General features: G+C 43.4%; 1 protein-coding gene across 8 annotated transcripts in view; it reads left to right on the top strand.

The window, feature by feature from the left end:
• The window catches only part of PRKAG2 (protein kinase AMP-activated non-catalytic subunit gamma 2), a 263046-nt gene that overhangs the window by 192848 nt on the left and 54085 nt on the right, over positions 1-16113 (top strand). For 6 of the 8 annotated variants that reach the window (XM_079151049.1, XM_079151047.1, XM_079151046.1 and 3 more), the window contains one exon: positions 13972-14041. In XM_079151049.1, the coding sequence (XP_079007175.1) occupies positions 13972-14041 (70 nt within the window). Of the gene's footprint in view, positions 1-13971; positions 14042-14221; positions 14457-16113 lie in introns of those variants that run through there. The other 2 variants (XM_079151052.1, XM_079151053.1) reach the window with 1 other exon arrangement.

Consider the following 16113-nt stretch of genomic DNA (forward strand, 5'->3'; position numbering starts at 1 on the left):
ATTCTGGAGAGAGGACACCAGCATGTCTAGAGATAACTTAACCTTTCCTATAACTCATGTTCTACACGTGGGGCTAAATTCTTCAACCATGAGGCCTCAACAGGCAATCTATTTCTTTATTGTATAGTCCATGATTGTAAAAAGGAAAGGAAAAACTAAGAAAAACATCTTGGCCCACTCAAAGACACATATGTAGAACTGGCCCACTCAAAGACACATATGTAGAATTAAGAGTGGTTTCTTGAAACTCCTTCCCCTCCACCACCTGCCTCACAAATTGCTATTTCTTTTTTTTTTTTTTTTTTTTTTTTTTTTTTTTTTTTTGAGGTGCTGGGGTTTGAACCCAGGGCCTTGAGGCTTGCAAGGCAACAAATTGCTATTTCTAATTTTTTTTCTCCAATATTATTTCCTGCCCCCTCTTGGGCCTCACATGTTAGGAAATTGCTCTACTACTGAACTACACCAACAGTCCTTTTTTAAAAAAGTTTGACACAAGGTCTCACCCAGTTCCAAGATGGTCCTCTAACTGCGATCCTCCTGCCTCAGCCTCCTGAGTAATTGGGATTTCAGGTCACTGTACCTGGCTCTATTACATTTTATCTTTAAGGCAATAAACTATTGCTTTATGGTAGTTGGCCCATTTAATAGCTTTCAGGGTCCATGAGTGGGTCATAGTTTACAGATTTAAAAAGCTAGATCTGATTTTCATTTCCAGTGCAATTTCTCATTCCAATTAAGGTCTATGTGCTGGTCTTGCAGTTAGCAGGGGCTGCTTCCTGTTCTGTCCAATGTATCTTCCTTCATCCTTCTGACTTCTCTTCCTGCTTCAGCAGGAGGACACTGTCTTCTCATTGAAAGAGTGCCCTCTTCCCAGAGATGTAGCATGATACACCTTCATGTACCTTTAAAAAGCACCAACCGATGTGGTAAGGGAGTGAGAAACTACTCGTTCGCCCATCATAGGACTTCCAACTTAAAAACCAATGAGTCATGGGGGTTCAGGCTTTTCCTGCCAATTGCTCTTGTTCCCTGACCCCAGTTTTTTGTGTATCAGGAACAAATATATATCCAGAAAGCCAAAACCTGTGATTTCATGGAGTTTTTGCCTAAGACACACTTGTTTGTTTGCTCTTTGTTTTAAGTCAGTTTACACCATGCACCTTGGACTGAGACAGGAGACAGAAAGAAAACAACACAAGGAACACCACCTCAAAGAGAAAAAAAAAAAAAAAAAAGCCAGGCACAATAGTGCACACAGGTAATCCAAGCTAGTCAGGAGGCAGAGACAGGAGATCTCAAGTTCAAGGTCAGCCAGGCACCATAGAGACGCCCTGTCTCAAAATTTATAAAAGGGATGCAGCTCAATGGTAGAACACTTGCCCAGCACGTGTGAGGCACTGGGTTCAATCCCAGCACTGTTAAAAAAAAAAAAAAAAAAAAAAAAGCCATTTAAGTCATTGCATAAGTTGTGTAGAGATATGATCCAATGACTTCTGCCTGGAGCATGGGAGGAGCAGTGGCTGAGCCAGGGACCTCTGTCATTCTTTTGCAACACCATCCATGCCACTTGGTCCTCCTTCCCCAAACAGTACTCCCAGCAACTCCAGTGACGTGCCAAAATGTGCTTCTTCGGACAGCCAAGTCGACCTGGAATTTAGCAGATTTCATGGCAGTGTTTCTCCTTCATTCTTAACTCCGACAGGCCATCCTGCCCCTTCCCCGGTGTTCTCAGTCTCCTCCTACTTACTTCCTGTCCACTGAGATAGTTCCTAATCCCCCAGACCCACGCTCCCACCTCCCTTCAGCACCTGCCAAGCTCGCTTGCTTTGCTTCTGCGTTTCTCATAGACGTCGGCTCTGTTCCTCCTGACTCCAGGCTCTTCCTCGACCAACCCTCTCGAGTCCACGTAGAAATCGCAGTCTTCTTATATTGCCAAAAACTATTTGAAGATATTTATATCCTGTCATATGAAATCTCACTCCATTCCTGCAGTTCCCAGGGGTGGCTTCCAATCTTCTGTGAGTCTTCTACGAGAACTCCACTCTTGGATCCAGACCCCCGGCTTTCTCATCTGTGGGCATCCTCACCTCCAGAGGATGTGACTTTTCCTCTGCCACAGCCGCCTGCAATCCACAATGCCTTCACTTCAAAATCTGTCTCTGGAAAAGAAGCCTTAGCATTTATGTACCCTCTGCACCTGCTATTGTTCGTAACATTTAGTGTAATGTATGCAGAATTCGTTTTTTGGGTTTTTTTGTTTGTTTGTTTGTTTTTGGTGCTGGGGATCGAACCCAGGGCTTTGTGCTTACAAGGCAAGCACTCTACCAACTGAGCTATCTCCCCAGCTCCAGAATTCAGTTTTATACCTAATTAGAATATAACCTCCTAAGGCCATAGCCAAGTATTTAATATAACACCCAAATATCACCTAAACCGGTTTTGGCTGCAGAGCAGCAGATGACTCCACCTTGAACTGGCTTGAAGGATGAGGACATCTATTGCTAGGTATCTCCAGTTCCAGGGTCATGTCAGCACCCAGGCAAAATGAGACCCAGACCTGCTTCATAATGTCACCAGGACCCAAGGTCCCCTCAGCAATGGCTCCATCTGAAGGCTGGTCCTCAGAAGCACTCAGGGATACAGGCTTGTCTGTGACAAGAAAAAGAGGCAGACAGAAAGAGACATGCACATCTGCATGTGGAACCGGCTCCTTCCAGCCTGGATTCCTTCTCTAAGGTTCATCACAACTTGGAAAGTGTTTGTACCACAATGAAATTCAATTGCTGTAGGAAGGAGGATAAAGCAAGGGGAAGGGATGCTAATGGGCAACCAAAAGAATCCACTGTAACCCACACACAGAGGGGCACTGCAGGCCAGTACAGTGTGTTCACATGGAAGAGTGGACTTGCCAACAGTGTCTACTGCAACCTTGTATGGTGTACACTCAGAGAGGGCATTGCTAAGAAGGATATGCAATTGAGTCTAAACTAACAATTTTTCATTTATATCACATATATAATACATAATATTACATATTATATTATATATGTATGACATATAAAACATAAAATGTATCTTATATGCATATCCAAATGTGCAAAATAAAGATTTAAAGGTTAGAGGTCTGGTATGATGTTATCACTTATGTAGAAAATCCTAAGTAATCTACAAGAACCACTAGGCCTTGCAAATTAATTCATCAAGGTCACAGGATACAAGATTAATATATAAAATCAGTTGCTGCAGCAACTGACAAATGATATTTTAAATATAATTTCATTTGGAAGAGTATCAAAAACAGAACATACTTGGGAATAAATTTAACAAAAGATATGTAAGACCACTGAAAACTTCAAAAGACTGCTGAAAAAGATCAAAAAAGACCTCAATGGAGAGATATACCATAGTCATGGATTGGAAGACTTAATCTTGTTAAGATGTCAATTCTTCCCAAATTGATCTATAGATCAAATGCAATCCCAGCCAAAATTCTAGTAGTTTTCCCCCCTTAATTCTAAAACACTCAGAGGACTCAAAGCAATTTTTTTAAAGGAAGAACAAAGTTGAGGAAAATATTCCTTGCATGATTTCAAAACTTCTCATGGAGCTACAGTTTCAAGACAAAGTGGCCACGGTGAATGCATAGAGATAAGCAGACAACATAGAGTCTGGGAACAAATCCCCACGTGTCGTCCGTCGATTTTAAATAAAGGTGCCAAGTCAACTGGATGGGAAAGTAAAGTTTAAAGTAAACTTAAGGGTTTCACTGTGGAACACAATTGAACTTAACCCTACTACAAGTCATATTAAAGAATTAAATCAAAATGCATCATATACATAAATGTAAAAGTCAAAGTATAAAACTTCCAGAAGAAAATATTGAAGAGAATCCTCACAACCTTGGGGGAGGGAGGTAAGGGAGAGGAAAAGCAAAGACCTCTTAGATAAGACAAAAGCATAAGCCATAAAAAGACCTGAGACAACTTATATCTCACCAAAATTTTAAACGTTTGCTCCTTGAAAGACACAGGGAACTGGAGATGTGACTTTGTGGTAGAGCACTTGCCCAGTATGCATGAGGCATGGGGTTCAATCCCCAGCACTAAGGAAAAATAAAAAAAGACCTATAAAATGACAAGTCACAGAATGGGAGAAAACATCCACAATACATGCATCTGACAAAGGATTTGCATCCTAAATGTATTTGAGATTGTCCTAAATCCAGCTCATGCCCAAGCAGGGAAAATTCTACAAGTACCTGAATGCCGGGAAGTGGGATTCATTGGGGGCCATCGCAGAGTCTGCCTTGCCACATTTAACACCTCAATAAGAACAGAAAACTCCAATCAAAAAATGGACAAAAGAAGATCTATGAATGACCAATAGTCTCTTAAGAAGGTATCATTATGGTACCATGATATTTCAGTACATGTATATAAAATGTACTGGTCAAATCAGGGTAATTAACATCTCCATCTCCTTATCATTACTTTGTGTTTGGAGCCTTCAAGCACTTATCTTCTGCTCTTAAGAAATGTAATACTTTATGAATATAGTCACCCCTCTGTGCTATGCTTCTATCTAGTGTGTTTTGGTACCTGTTCCCCAACCTCCTGATATCCCCTTTCCCCACCACCCCTCCCAGCCTCTGGAAATCACTATTTATACATTCCGGTTGACTTTTTTAAACTCCACCTATGAGAAGAGAACATGTGAAATTGGTCTTTCTGTGTCTGATTTATTTCCTTAACACAATGTCCTCCAATTCCATTCATTTTGCTGCAAATGATAGAATCTCATTCTTTTTTACAGCTGAATAATATTGTATTGTTATATATACCACATTTTCTCTATCCATTCATTCCCCAAAATATAAACACAATCATCATCACATATTAATGAAAATTTTTAATGTTTAAGGAGATGGAAATGTTAAGTACCCTGATTTTATCATTATACATTGTATGCATGTATCAAATTATCACCTTGTGCTCCATAAATGTGTATAATTAAAATGATCATTAAAATATATATCATTAATCTTTAAAGAAATGCAAATTAAAACCACAATGAGAAAGCACTGCACATCCACCATAATGACTAAAATGACAAAAAAAAAAAAATGTTTTAAAGACCATACCAAGAGTAGATGAGGATATGAAGCAACTGAAATTCTCCTATGTTGCAGGTGGAAACATGAACTGGTACAGCCAGTCTGCAAAACTGGCCACTTCTTGTGGTGAATATACATCAACCAAATGACCAGGTCACTCTACTCCTTGGTAATTACCCAAGGGAAATGCAAGTGTGTCCATGCAAAGCATGACTGTGAATGTTCACAGCTTTATTCACAATGATCAAGTGCCGGAAGCATTACAAACGTCCATCCAGAGGTAAATGGACAAAGACATGGCGCATCCGTACAGTGGAATGCTGCTTAGCAATAAATATGAGTGAACCAGTGATACACTCAATGACATGAACGAACCTCAAAATCATTATGCTAGGGAAATGATCCAGGTGAAAAATATTATATACTGTATGATGCCATGTGCATGAAGTTCTAGAAAATATTTATAGTGACATATTGACCGTAGATCAGTGATTGCCCTGGGACCTTGGGTAGAAGAAAGGATGAAGCAGAAACGGGCTTGGGGAAACTTTGGGGTGCTTGAAGTGGTGATTTTATGTTAACACAGCCTTGAAATGAATGCAGTTGACCACAGGTAGATTATACCACAGTGAAAAAGAGACACTAAAAGTTCTTCTTTAAAAATGTGCATTTTGGGGGCTTGGGTTGTAGCTCAGTGGTAAAGGGCTTGCCTAGCACATGTGAGGCACTGAGTTCAATTCTCAGAACCACATGAAAATAAATAAATAAAATAAAGGTATTGTGTCCATCTACAACTAATATATATATATATATATATATATATATATATATATATATAATTTTTTTTTTCTGTGGTGCTGGGGTTGAACCCAGGGCCTTGTGCTTAACAGGCAAGCACTCTACCAACTGAGCTATATCCCCAGTCCTAAAACATTTTTAAAAAGAAGATGTGTAGTTTGAGGGATGCAAGAGCTATGCCTGCATTTAGCTGGCTCTGTGTCCCAGTTAACCCTGCCCCACCCTAAGTGACTAGGTAACACTGGCAATCATAAGTAAAGATCAGAGAGGGCCTGGATCACACAGGATGCAGCGGAGGCATTGGCAGGTCCCTCTCCTTTCAGCTTGAACAGTCACTGTATGTGAAACAGAGGTTGAAATATTCAACTTTTTGTAACTTTTCACCAGTTTATGACCAGAGCTTCCCTAAATGAAGTAATGAAAAACAAACTTTTATCAATGGTCTGTCCCGGGAAGGGTTAGAAAATGAGCCAGCTGTAAGAGGAGATCGAAGAGTAGAGAGAGACATTCTTGTGAAGTTATATTGCTCTGTGCTTTGCTTTATAATATAAACACATTTCAAAGCTTATGACTTGGATGCATTGAGAGTCAAAAGGTTAATTGAACTTGATAAGCCATACTTAACTTTTTTATTTGCCAAGTAGTATGAGACCACAGTAAGAGTTGTCAACCCAGAAGAATGTAAGCATTTAGCTCCCAGAAAGTCGTGTTCAACACAAGGTTTAAAAAAAAAAGCTTTTTTTGATTAACAAAACACAAAATCAAATTGGGATTTGCTGGTGAAAGATGAGGGACATACGTATTTCAGACTGAGTAGAGAGCTTTTGGGGACCAGGATTTGAAGAGTGGTAAGCTGATCATGCTGACCGAGAGGTGCGTGGGCTCCTGCTTCATGTCTTCTATGCCAGTTTCTAGTCATGCCAGAGCATGTTCTTTCTACAGATATTTTATTAACTAACTGTTCTTGGCGGTTCCTGGCGCATAGCAGATATTCAATAAATATTTCCTGAATGGCTGTTTTCAAAAGCTTAATCTTAAGTATCTACCTTTCTGGAAGTTAGCAGATAATTTAACAGAAAGAATCTAGGTAAACAGAACTTTTCAGGTTAATCAGCTTTCTTCAGTTCTTATTTAATAACACTCCCTTCGAAGCAGGTTTTCAACTGACTGGAACTGTAGAAATTGGTTGTCCCTGTCTTTGAAAAGATACTCCAAGATAAATGCTCTTTAAAGGAAATCATAAGTAAATGTTAGAGAAGAACTATTTTATTGCATCTGACATTGTTATTTGGGAAAGTACTGAAATGAATGAAAACTTTTCCCCAAATATGTTGATTAAAATCAATCAGAAGAATTAATAATTATGGTGCAGAGCATGTCAGGTTTTGAGTTTTTATCAAATTTCTGTATCACTTTCCTGTGTGTGTGTGTGTGTGTGCGCGCGCGCGACCACATGCTGCTGGGAATCAAATCCAGGGCCTGTGCGTACCAGGCAAGCACTCTCCCACTGAGCCCATGCCCATCACTTTTTAAAACCAATTGCTTTCACTTAACAAAATCTAAAGTTGTCTGGTGAGGGCGGGAGCGGGTTAGAGTCTCAGCCAACAGTCCATCCGGACCTGAAGAGCTGTCCAAGCCCTAGTCCTTCAGTCCCGTCTATATAACAAAGCTGCTGCTATTATTTCTCAGCACAGTCACTTTTTTCCTTCAAACTGTCAATTCCAACACTCCAGGGAAAGTGACTGTAATCATTTCTAAACAGGAAAGGGGTCCAAGGGAAGCTTGGATAAATTGGATAAAATAACCTCTAAAACCATTATGGTGTTAATGTTTACCCACCAAGCCTTGATCCGTTTACTAATGATGAACCCTTCTCTTCACTCGAATGCACTTGAATGCCTACTGTGTGTCAGACTCAGGCCATTCAAAGAGGATGGAAGAGATGTTCTTCCTCTTTGAAGAGCTTGTAGGATTTAGGGGAAACAGAAAAGAAATCTCAACCCAGAGTGTCTGGTGCATATAGAAGTGTGTGGGTTAAGAGAAGCAACTGGCGAGACAAGCGGTAAGCAGAGGTCAAGGAGGAAGCAGGAGGAGAGGGGAGGGGAGGGAGATGAATCAGAAAGGCTTCCTGGAGAAGACTGAGCTAAATCTTAGAGGAGTCTAGCGGTGGGAGAGAGGCAGTTATATCCCAAACCTTCCAGCAGTGAGGACCAGTTACCAAGTGCAAGGTCCACAGAGGCAATTAGCAAGCAAAGTGATCAGTGCTGAATTAAAGTGAACAGACCTGCCCAGAGCTGAGGAGTTCCCCAGGACACCCTCAATGTTCCCGAGATGTTGTTGAACAGGTCTAAATGAGGGAGTCAGTGAGAATCAGCCCACATTTTTACAAAGTCACTCTGGCACAGGGTGATGGACTAGGAAGAGGGAGCTGGAGGGATGAAGGCTGTCCAGGTCCCAGAAGCCCAACTAGGAACTGTAGTGGGTGGAGACTCAAGAATGGACTAAGATGACAAAATGAGAGGGCATGGGTGATGTTAGACAGATGGAGTGGGAACCGTCCAGGCTGGCACCAAGACAGGTGCTGGAGCACAGAAGTGCGTCACAGCTGTCTGGAGAATGCCAGCAGGAGTGAGCACAGAATGCCCCATCCGGGCTCTGGGGTTTCCTGTCATGCTTGACTCCAGGGAGGACACCCTGGCAGTGCACCGGGGAGCTCAAGGGAGATGGCAGGCGGCTGCAGGGGCTTCAGTTCTGGGCACTAAATTATTCAGGAGCTACTTACCCAGGCTTTAAGGCTGATTTATTTATTTCTTGCAGTAGCTATTTCAGATTTTTCTCTTTTTTCTTTTTTTAAGGCAGAGCAAACTCACATCCAACCTTGGGGCATTAAGAAGTGCTTTTTTGGCAGTCATTTAATGATTAAGCTTTCAGGCTGAAGTTTTCACTTCCAATAGTCGTTCAAACGCTGTATTTTGCTGCACCTAGGCACAATTATGTAAGACAATGCTTAATAATTTAGCATTTTTCATCAACTAAAATGCTGCACTTGTAAAGGCTCTATCTTCTGCAGACATGCTTTGTCTTTTTTTTTGAAGTCCAAGTCAGGTCATTCTGCTTCCACCGCTGCAGTCCTGTAGCCCCAGACTGGCTGCTGAGGCCAATGGCATACAGGTGGACAGTTCTCCTAAGGTGACTCAGCAATAGGCCCAGCAAGGGAGACCCTGTGCCTCTCTGTGTGGTAGGGCCATCCACTGTGCCCTACCACACAGAGGAAACTGGCCTAGACTGCAGGGTGGTGGGGGGGCTCTTGTCAGGTTTTGCTTCATCATCTGTCCCTGGCACTAAGGATTGAGAGATGAGCTAGTGTCATGAACGCAATCCCCATTCTGCCTGCAGGCCTTGCCCAGCCCTTCCCCTGGCTTTCCCTGCCTGCCAGGAATAGCTAAAATTAAGCCTGGCACAAGTCCGTTGATACTTTAAGAAAACATCACCATAAAAGGGCAACCGACGACCACCAACTTTAAATCGTTGTGCCAGCAACTCCTGCTCTCTGGACCCTGTGAACGTTTATGTACATGCCTAAAAAGCCTTGAACGCCCTCAAGTTCCTGAAATCAGTGGAGTGTGTCATAGAAAGCTGTTCCATCCATCTTTCCCTAGGGTTCTGTGACTTTCTGTCCAAGGAAGAAAATGTAAGATGTCTTGCTAAGTGAAGACCGTGGAAATAACAGCTTCACCAGCATCTCCCATGGCAGCTCTGTGCACCCATCAAGTGAAGCAGCATAAAACATCCCCTTGTCTCAATTTCTGTACCCCCACTGCTAGCGTAGGTCTTCTTAGTTGAGGACCACTTTTGAAGGAGCACACCCTCCTATTTACTGCCCATTTCTGCCTCTCAAAAAACAGTTCATCAGGATGACAGGTGAAGCCCAGAGCACTCCTAATTGTTACACACCAGTTAGGGACTTTCAAGAAGTTATACTAAACTTACTGCAAGGAACAAAAATGTAAATCTTTAAATTAGGATGATTGACCACATAAACTTCTAAAAAATCTTTTTATGCTGACATAAAAAGCATAATTGAGAAAATTGTATATTTGCGCACAGTTGTGAAATATAATGCAGAGGGATCCTGTGTGCCCTGTATTGAGTCCCTCACAATGGTAACATCTTGTAAAACAATACAGTACAGGAAAAACTGGAATCCTCATATGTTGCTGCTAAAAACGTAAAATGGTGCAGCCACTGCAGAAAACAGTTTGGAAGTTGCCTAAAATGTGAAACACAGAGTTACCAATAAAATATGACCCAACCATTCCACTCTTGTACCCAAGAGTAATGAAAACATGTCCACACAAACACTTATACAGGGACATTCATAGTAGTATTATTCCTAGTAGTCACAAAGCGGAAACCACCAGATCAGATGAATGGATGAACAACATGTGGCCTATCCACATGATGGAAGGTCATTCAGCAATCGGAGGAAGAGCTGGTATGTGTTACAATGTAGATGAACCTTGAAAACGTTTTTCATAAAAAGCCAGTCATTACAAACAACGTATTATATGATTTCACATGTATGAAGTGTCCATAATAGGGAAATTAACAGAGACAGAAAGTAGATTAGCAATTGCCTACAAAGGGGTTCAGAGGTGGTAATGGGAAGTGGCTGGTATTGGGTACGTGTTTTCTCTTTGGGATGATGGAAATGCTGTAAACTTAGTTATTCAACTCAAAATATACTGAAAAGTATTGAATTGCATACTTCCAGTGTGAGTGGTTTTTCCAATAAACAGGGTTTTTTTTTTAATCCAAATTTTCATTTTTTCTATGTGGTTAAATTGGCTTGGCTTGCCTTGGCTCATGGGGGAAAATATAGTATGATAGGTCAAGAAGGACATCCAACAAGGAGGATATTCACATTGATACTATCAGGCTGCAGAACAAGCTCATCACCACAAGGGTTCCCTTTTGTAGCCACAGGCAATCTGTGTCCACACCACACCTCTGACCCCTAGCATCTATGATGATCAGGGCTCCATTTCCATAATTTACATTTCAGAGCATAAGGTAGTACTTGGGACTTAACTCAGTAGGCCAACACTTGTCTGGCTTGTGCAAGGCCCTGGGTTCAATTCCCAGTACTGCAAAAACAAACAACAAATGAAAAACCAAACAAACAAAGAAAAAACCAGAGTGTCATATAAATATAGTGTGGGCCCTTTAAGGATTGGCTTTTTTGACTCAGCATAATTCCCTGGAGTGCAATCCAAGTTTCTATATGTATCAACAGTTCATTCTTTATATTATTGCTGAGTAATATTCTGTGCATAGATGCAAGGCCATTTTTAACCACTTCCCATTGAATGGCATCTGTATGTCCAGCGGGGGCTATCACAAATGATGCTGCTATGAACAGTCATGGATAGCTTTTTGTGTAAACATAAGTTTTCATTTCCTGGGACAAATGCCCAAGAGTGCAACTCTGAAGTGTTATTTGGTAGTTGCACATTTGGTTTCATAAGAAACTGCCAAATTGTTTTCCAGAGCACCAGTTTTGTGTTTTATCCCACCAGCAAAGTAGAAGTGATTGTTTTTCTGTATCCTCACTAGCATTCAGTATCATTACTATTTTTGTTTTAGCCATTGTAATAGGTGTGTAGTGATAGCTCATTGTGGTTTTAATCTGCATTTCCCTAATAGCTAATGGTGTTGAACATCTTTTCATGTGCTTATTTGCCATCTGTATTTTTTTTTTTTTTTTTTTTTTTTTTTTTTTGGTGAATTGTCTCTTTATGTCTTTTGCCTATGTCCTAACTGGATTGTTTTACCAAAAAAAAAAAAAAAAAATTAAGAGCTGAAGTTGTTAATTTTAGTGAGATCAAATTTATCAGTTTTTTTCCTTTTATGGAAATTATTTTTGGTGTCAAGTCTAACTCTTTGTCCAGTCATAGGTTCCAACAATTTTCTATTTCTTCTTCCTAAAAGTTTCCCAGTTTTACATCTGAAACCCACCACCCAGTTTGAGCTAATTTTGTAAAGGGATGAGGCCTAAGCTGAGGTTTACTCTTTGGCCTTTTGATGTCTAGCTGCCCCGCACCATTGCATTCGCACCTTCACTAAAAGTTGGCCTGGAATATTTACAAAGGTCCATCTTCTGGGTCTCTGTTGATCATTGTATCTATTCCTCTGCCAACATCACAGTCTTGATTATTGTAGTTGCACAATAAGCTTTCATATTGGATAGAGTGACTCCCCCCACTTTGTCCTAATTTTTCAAGGTTGTTTTGGGAATTCTAGAACTTGTGCCTTTCTGCATAAATTTTAGAATAAGCTTGTCTATATCTACCAAAAAACCTTGGGATTTCAAAAGGAGTTGCATTAAACCAAAAGATAACTGGCATATTTATGGTGGGTCTTCCAACACTTCGATTCATGGTACTGGGATGACTCTCCATTGATTAGTCTTTCTTGCATTTCAAGCCCATTTTGAACTTTTCAGTATGCAGATCCTATACATGGTAGTTCCTTAAATTTACACCTAGGTATTAATTTTCAGAGATTGCAAGCAGTATTTTTATATCAGCCTCCACAAGTTCATTGTTAGTATACAGAAATGTAAATTTTCTTCATGCCTTTGATCTGGTAGTATCCTATTACCTTGCTGAACTCACTAGTTCTAGGGATTTTTTTTGCAGATTCCTTGGGAATTTCTATATAGTTGACAATGTTACTTGCATGGTTTTCTTTATTTTGTTCCAATCTGTATGCCATTTATTTCCTTTTCTTGTGTTATCGCAGTGGCTAGAGCTTTAAGCACTAGGTTGAATAAGATTAGTGCAAGCAGACATCTTTGCCTTGCTCCGGAAAGCATTCAGTCTTTTGGCATGAAACACGACATGAGCTGTACATTTTTGCCATACAACATCTTACAAAATTAGTTTTGTCTTCCTCTCCCCTCTTCCTTAAAAAAAAAAAAAAAAAAAAAAAAAAAATTTAAAGGGGAAGTTTAAGGCTTATTGATTGGCCCAAATGAGCTGACAAAAAGAAAAGGGGTTAAGAGATGTCAGTACTTCCTGCTTCGGGCTAGGCGTGCAAGAATGACAGGACAAGCTCCTTTCAAGAGGCTGGGTCCTTTGCCACCCTAATCACGCGCAAATGGGCTGATATCCTTAGCAGGACCCTCGCACTCTGCAGCGGGCTAAGGCCCCTGTGGGCAGAGCAGCCGTTGGCTGTTAAGCAGGAGCTCAGGCCCCTCCCGGGCCTGTGCTGCTCCTCCGGGCGGCAGGCAGCTGCCAGCCCCGCCACCTGCCAACCTGAGCTGGCGATAGGAGAGGCTCAGATACCCAGATCCAGAAGTGGCCAGGGCCAGATTTAGATTGTGTGAACTTCTGGCAGCAGCTCCCCAGAACAGAAGAGAATGGGCGTGAAGAGAGGGAGCAAATTTAGAGTTCCTGGCTGGAAAACACCCGATAGCAGCGAAGTGCATCCACAATACGTGCAACCAGGGAACAGTTTCCTTTTAAGGGGGCCGGGATGGGCAGTCACATCTAAAATTTCAAAGACGAAAGGAAAGCTAGGAACGGCGCGGCGGCGTGCGGCCCCATCCGCTCCCGCGGTCCTGCAGCCCGGGCCGCGGTGCCCGCCGTCGCCCCGCCCCGCGGCCGGCCGGACCCACACCTGCGCAGGTTTCACCTGCCCGCCGCGTCGGCCGCGGCGCGGGGGCGGGTGCGCGCGGGGCGGCGCGCGGCGGGGGATGCGGCGCCGCCTCCCGTGCAGGGCGCAGGGCGCAGGGCGCGTCCGCTCGGCGCTGCGCGGCTCCCCTTCCCACGCTTCCTCTCGCGGGCCGTACCAACGGCGGGGGGGAGCGGGCGCCGCGCGCGGGGCGGCCCACCTGCGCCTCGGGCGGGGGCCCGCGCCCGCCCCGCCCCGGCCCGCAGGCCCCGCCCCCGGCGCGGCGGAGCGAGGCCCGAGCGCTCGGCCGGCCGCGAGCCCGCCGGCCGGGGACGAGCGCCGCGGCCCATGCTGATCGCTGTCCTCCTCCTCCTCCCCCTCAGGCGGCGCTGGAGGCGGCCCCGGGACCCGCGGAAGCCGGCATGCTGGAGAAGCTGGAGTTCGAGGAAGAAGGTGAGTGCGCGCCGCCGACGCCCCGCGCCCCCGCCTCGGCCCCGCGGCGCCCCGCGCCCGCCGCGGCCCCGCGCGGCGGGTGGTGGGCGGCCGGGCGGCCCGCGCCGCGGGGGTCGCAGCCGGGCTCCGCGGGAGCGGCCGCGGCGCCCGGGGCGGCCTTTTGTCCTCCGCCCCGCCGAGCGCGAGCAAGGTGTCATGCCGCGCGGCGTCGCACGCCCCCGGCGCGGGGCTCCGGCGTGGCGCGTGCGGCCGGCGCCGCGTCCCGCAGGGCGTGTCCGTCTGCCGGGCGGTGGGGAAAGTTGCAGGGCCGGCGGCCGCGGCGCGGCCCGGGCGCCCCTCGCCCACTGTCATCCGCCGCCTGCCTCCCGCTCGGCGTTCTCCTTCTGCCCTATTTTCCAACTGGATCTTCTTACAGGTAAATAACCTGGATCTTATTTGAGGCTCTTAACGTTGGAAGCGATGAACTTGTTCCTTGGCAAAATTAATATTTAAAACGGGGTCCGCCGAGCTCAAAGTTGAAAAGGAACTTTATATAAGATGCTTGACGATTCGAAGAATCGGAAAGGCCTTCACGCTACCTTCTGTGTTTCCATTATTTATTTAGTGACTTCTCTTTTTTCCAGGAGTATTGATAGAATAAAGCTCCAGAAACAAAGACTGTGCCATGTGGATGCCATCCCTTGAGCCAACTTTACTTTAATACCCCTGTTCATTTAGTCGGGCAATTACTTAAATAAGCATGCACGGCCAACTCGGGAGTACTAACCCGGCAGCGTGAGGCCGGTTGCTCTGTTGTGGGTTCACTGCAGCATCTCACAAACATGCTGGCTGGAAGATAATACGTCCATTGTAAATTTTCATTGAAAGTCCTCCTCCGTATGTATTATTAACAAATAATACCTTTCGGAATTCTACTGGACTTAATTTGTATTTCATCCCACTGAAAGATAAGCTAGTGTCAGTCTGATTGCATCTCACTTTTCCTCCCCGTTATTGTATTGCAGGGCACATTTTGGCCACAGTCCACGGGTGATATGGTGTGTTCTTCCATTAAGACTTCGAGTGTCTAAATCGTAGAGATTTTCTTTGTCTCTGGTATTAGTAACAATAAGAGTCTACTGCATTTAAAAATTTTGCAGATTATCGTGGAGGCAGGAGGAGCCTGGAGAGCAGTCTCTGTTAGAGAGGAATCTTAATATGTTTAAGAACCCAGGCCAGGGTTAGAATCTCATCTCACCCTCTACTTGACTGTGTGACCTTGGACAAGTTACCTAACCTCTCTCTAGGCCTTAGTTTCCTCCTTTAAAAAATGGGGCTCATGTCAGGGTGTTTTGAGGATTAAATGAGACCATCTGTATCATGGTATCTAGTAGAGTGTAAACTCACAGTAAGTACTTTGTAAATGTTAGTTACTATTATTGTTTAAGTGCCATTTACCATGGTACCAAATTCATGGACTTTTAAAAAATTCACTATAAAAAACAAACAAAAAAATATATATATATATTTAGTTGTAGGTGGACACAATACCTCTATTTTATTTTTATGCGGGCTGAGGCAAGCACTCTACCACTGAGCCACAATCCCAGCCCATCATGGACTTTTATAAATGAATCCTCTCAAGGCAGATTTGGTGGCGGGGGAGGGTTCCCTGAGATTTATTCATTGAATTACCTTTCTCAAAGCAGATGTACAGTCTTCTTTTCTTTCCATTGTTTCTGCTAGTGTAATTAATGTGAAGTATTAAATCCAAGCATCTAAGAAAGGGAATGTCCCCTTTTCACCCATCTATTTTTATCTGAATTGTCGTCATAACTTTAAAGCATACCAAATCCCACAAATAACCCTGTCAAACTTTTCTAGATTTTTAAGGAGGCAGAATGTTAAACAATTACTTGGAAGCTGTCGGCAGAGCTGGAGGAGAGAATGGTGTTGGCGCCGTAGTCCAGAACACTGCTTTGTTTCTTTGAAACTTCACATTGCTTATTCATCCCTATTTCAAAAAACTGAGTATCAAGCACAATCACACATTCTAATAGTAATCACAGGTCCTAACAATAAGACATTACCTC

Source organism: Sciurus vulgaris (assembly GCF_902686455.1).
Source record: "Sciurus vulgaris genome assembly, chromosome: 8".
Lineage (NCBI taxonomy): Eukaryota > Metazoa > Chordata > Mammalia > Rodentia > Sciuridae > Sciurus > Sciurus vulgaris.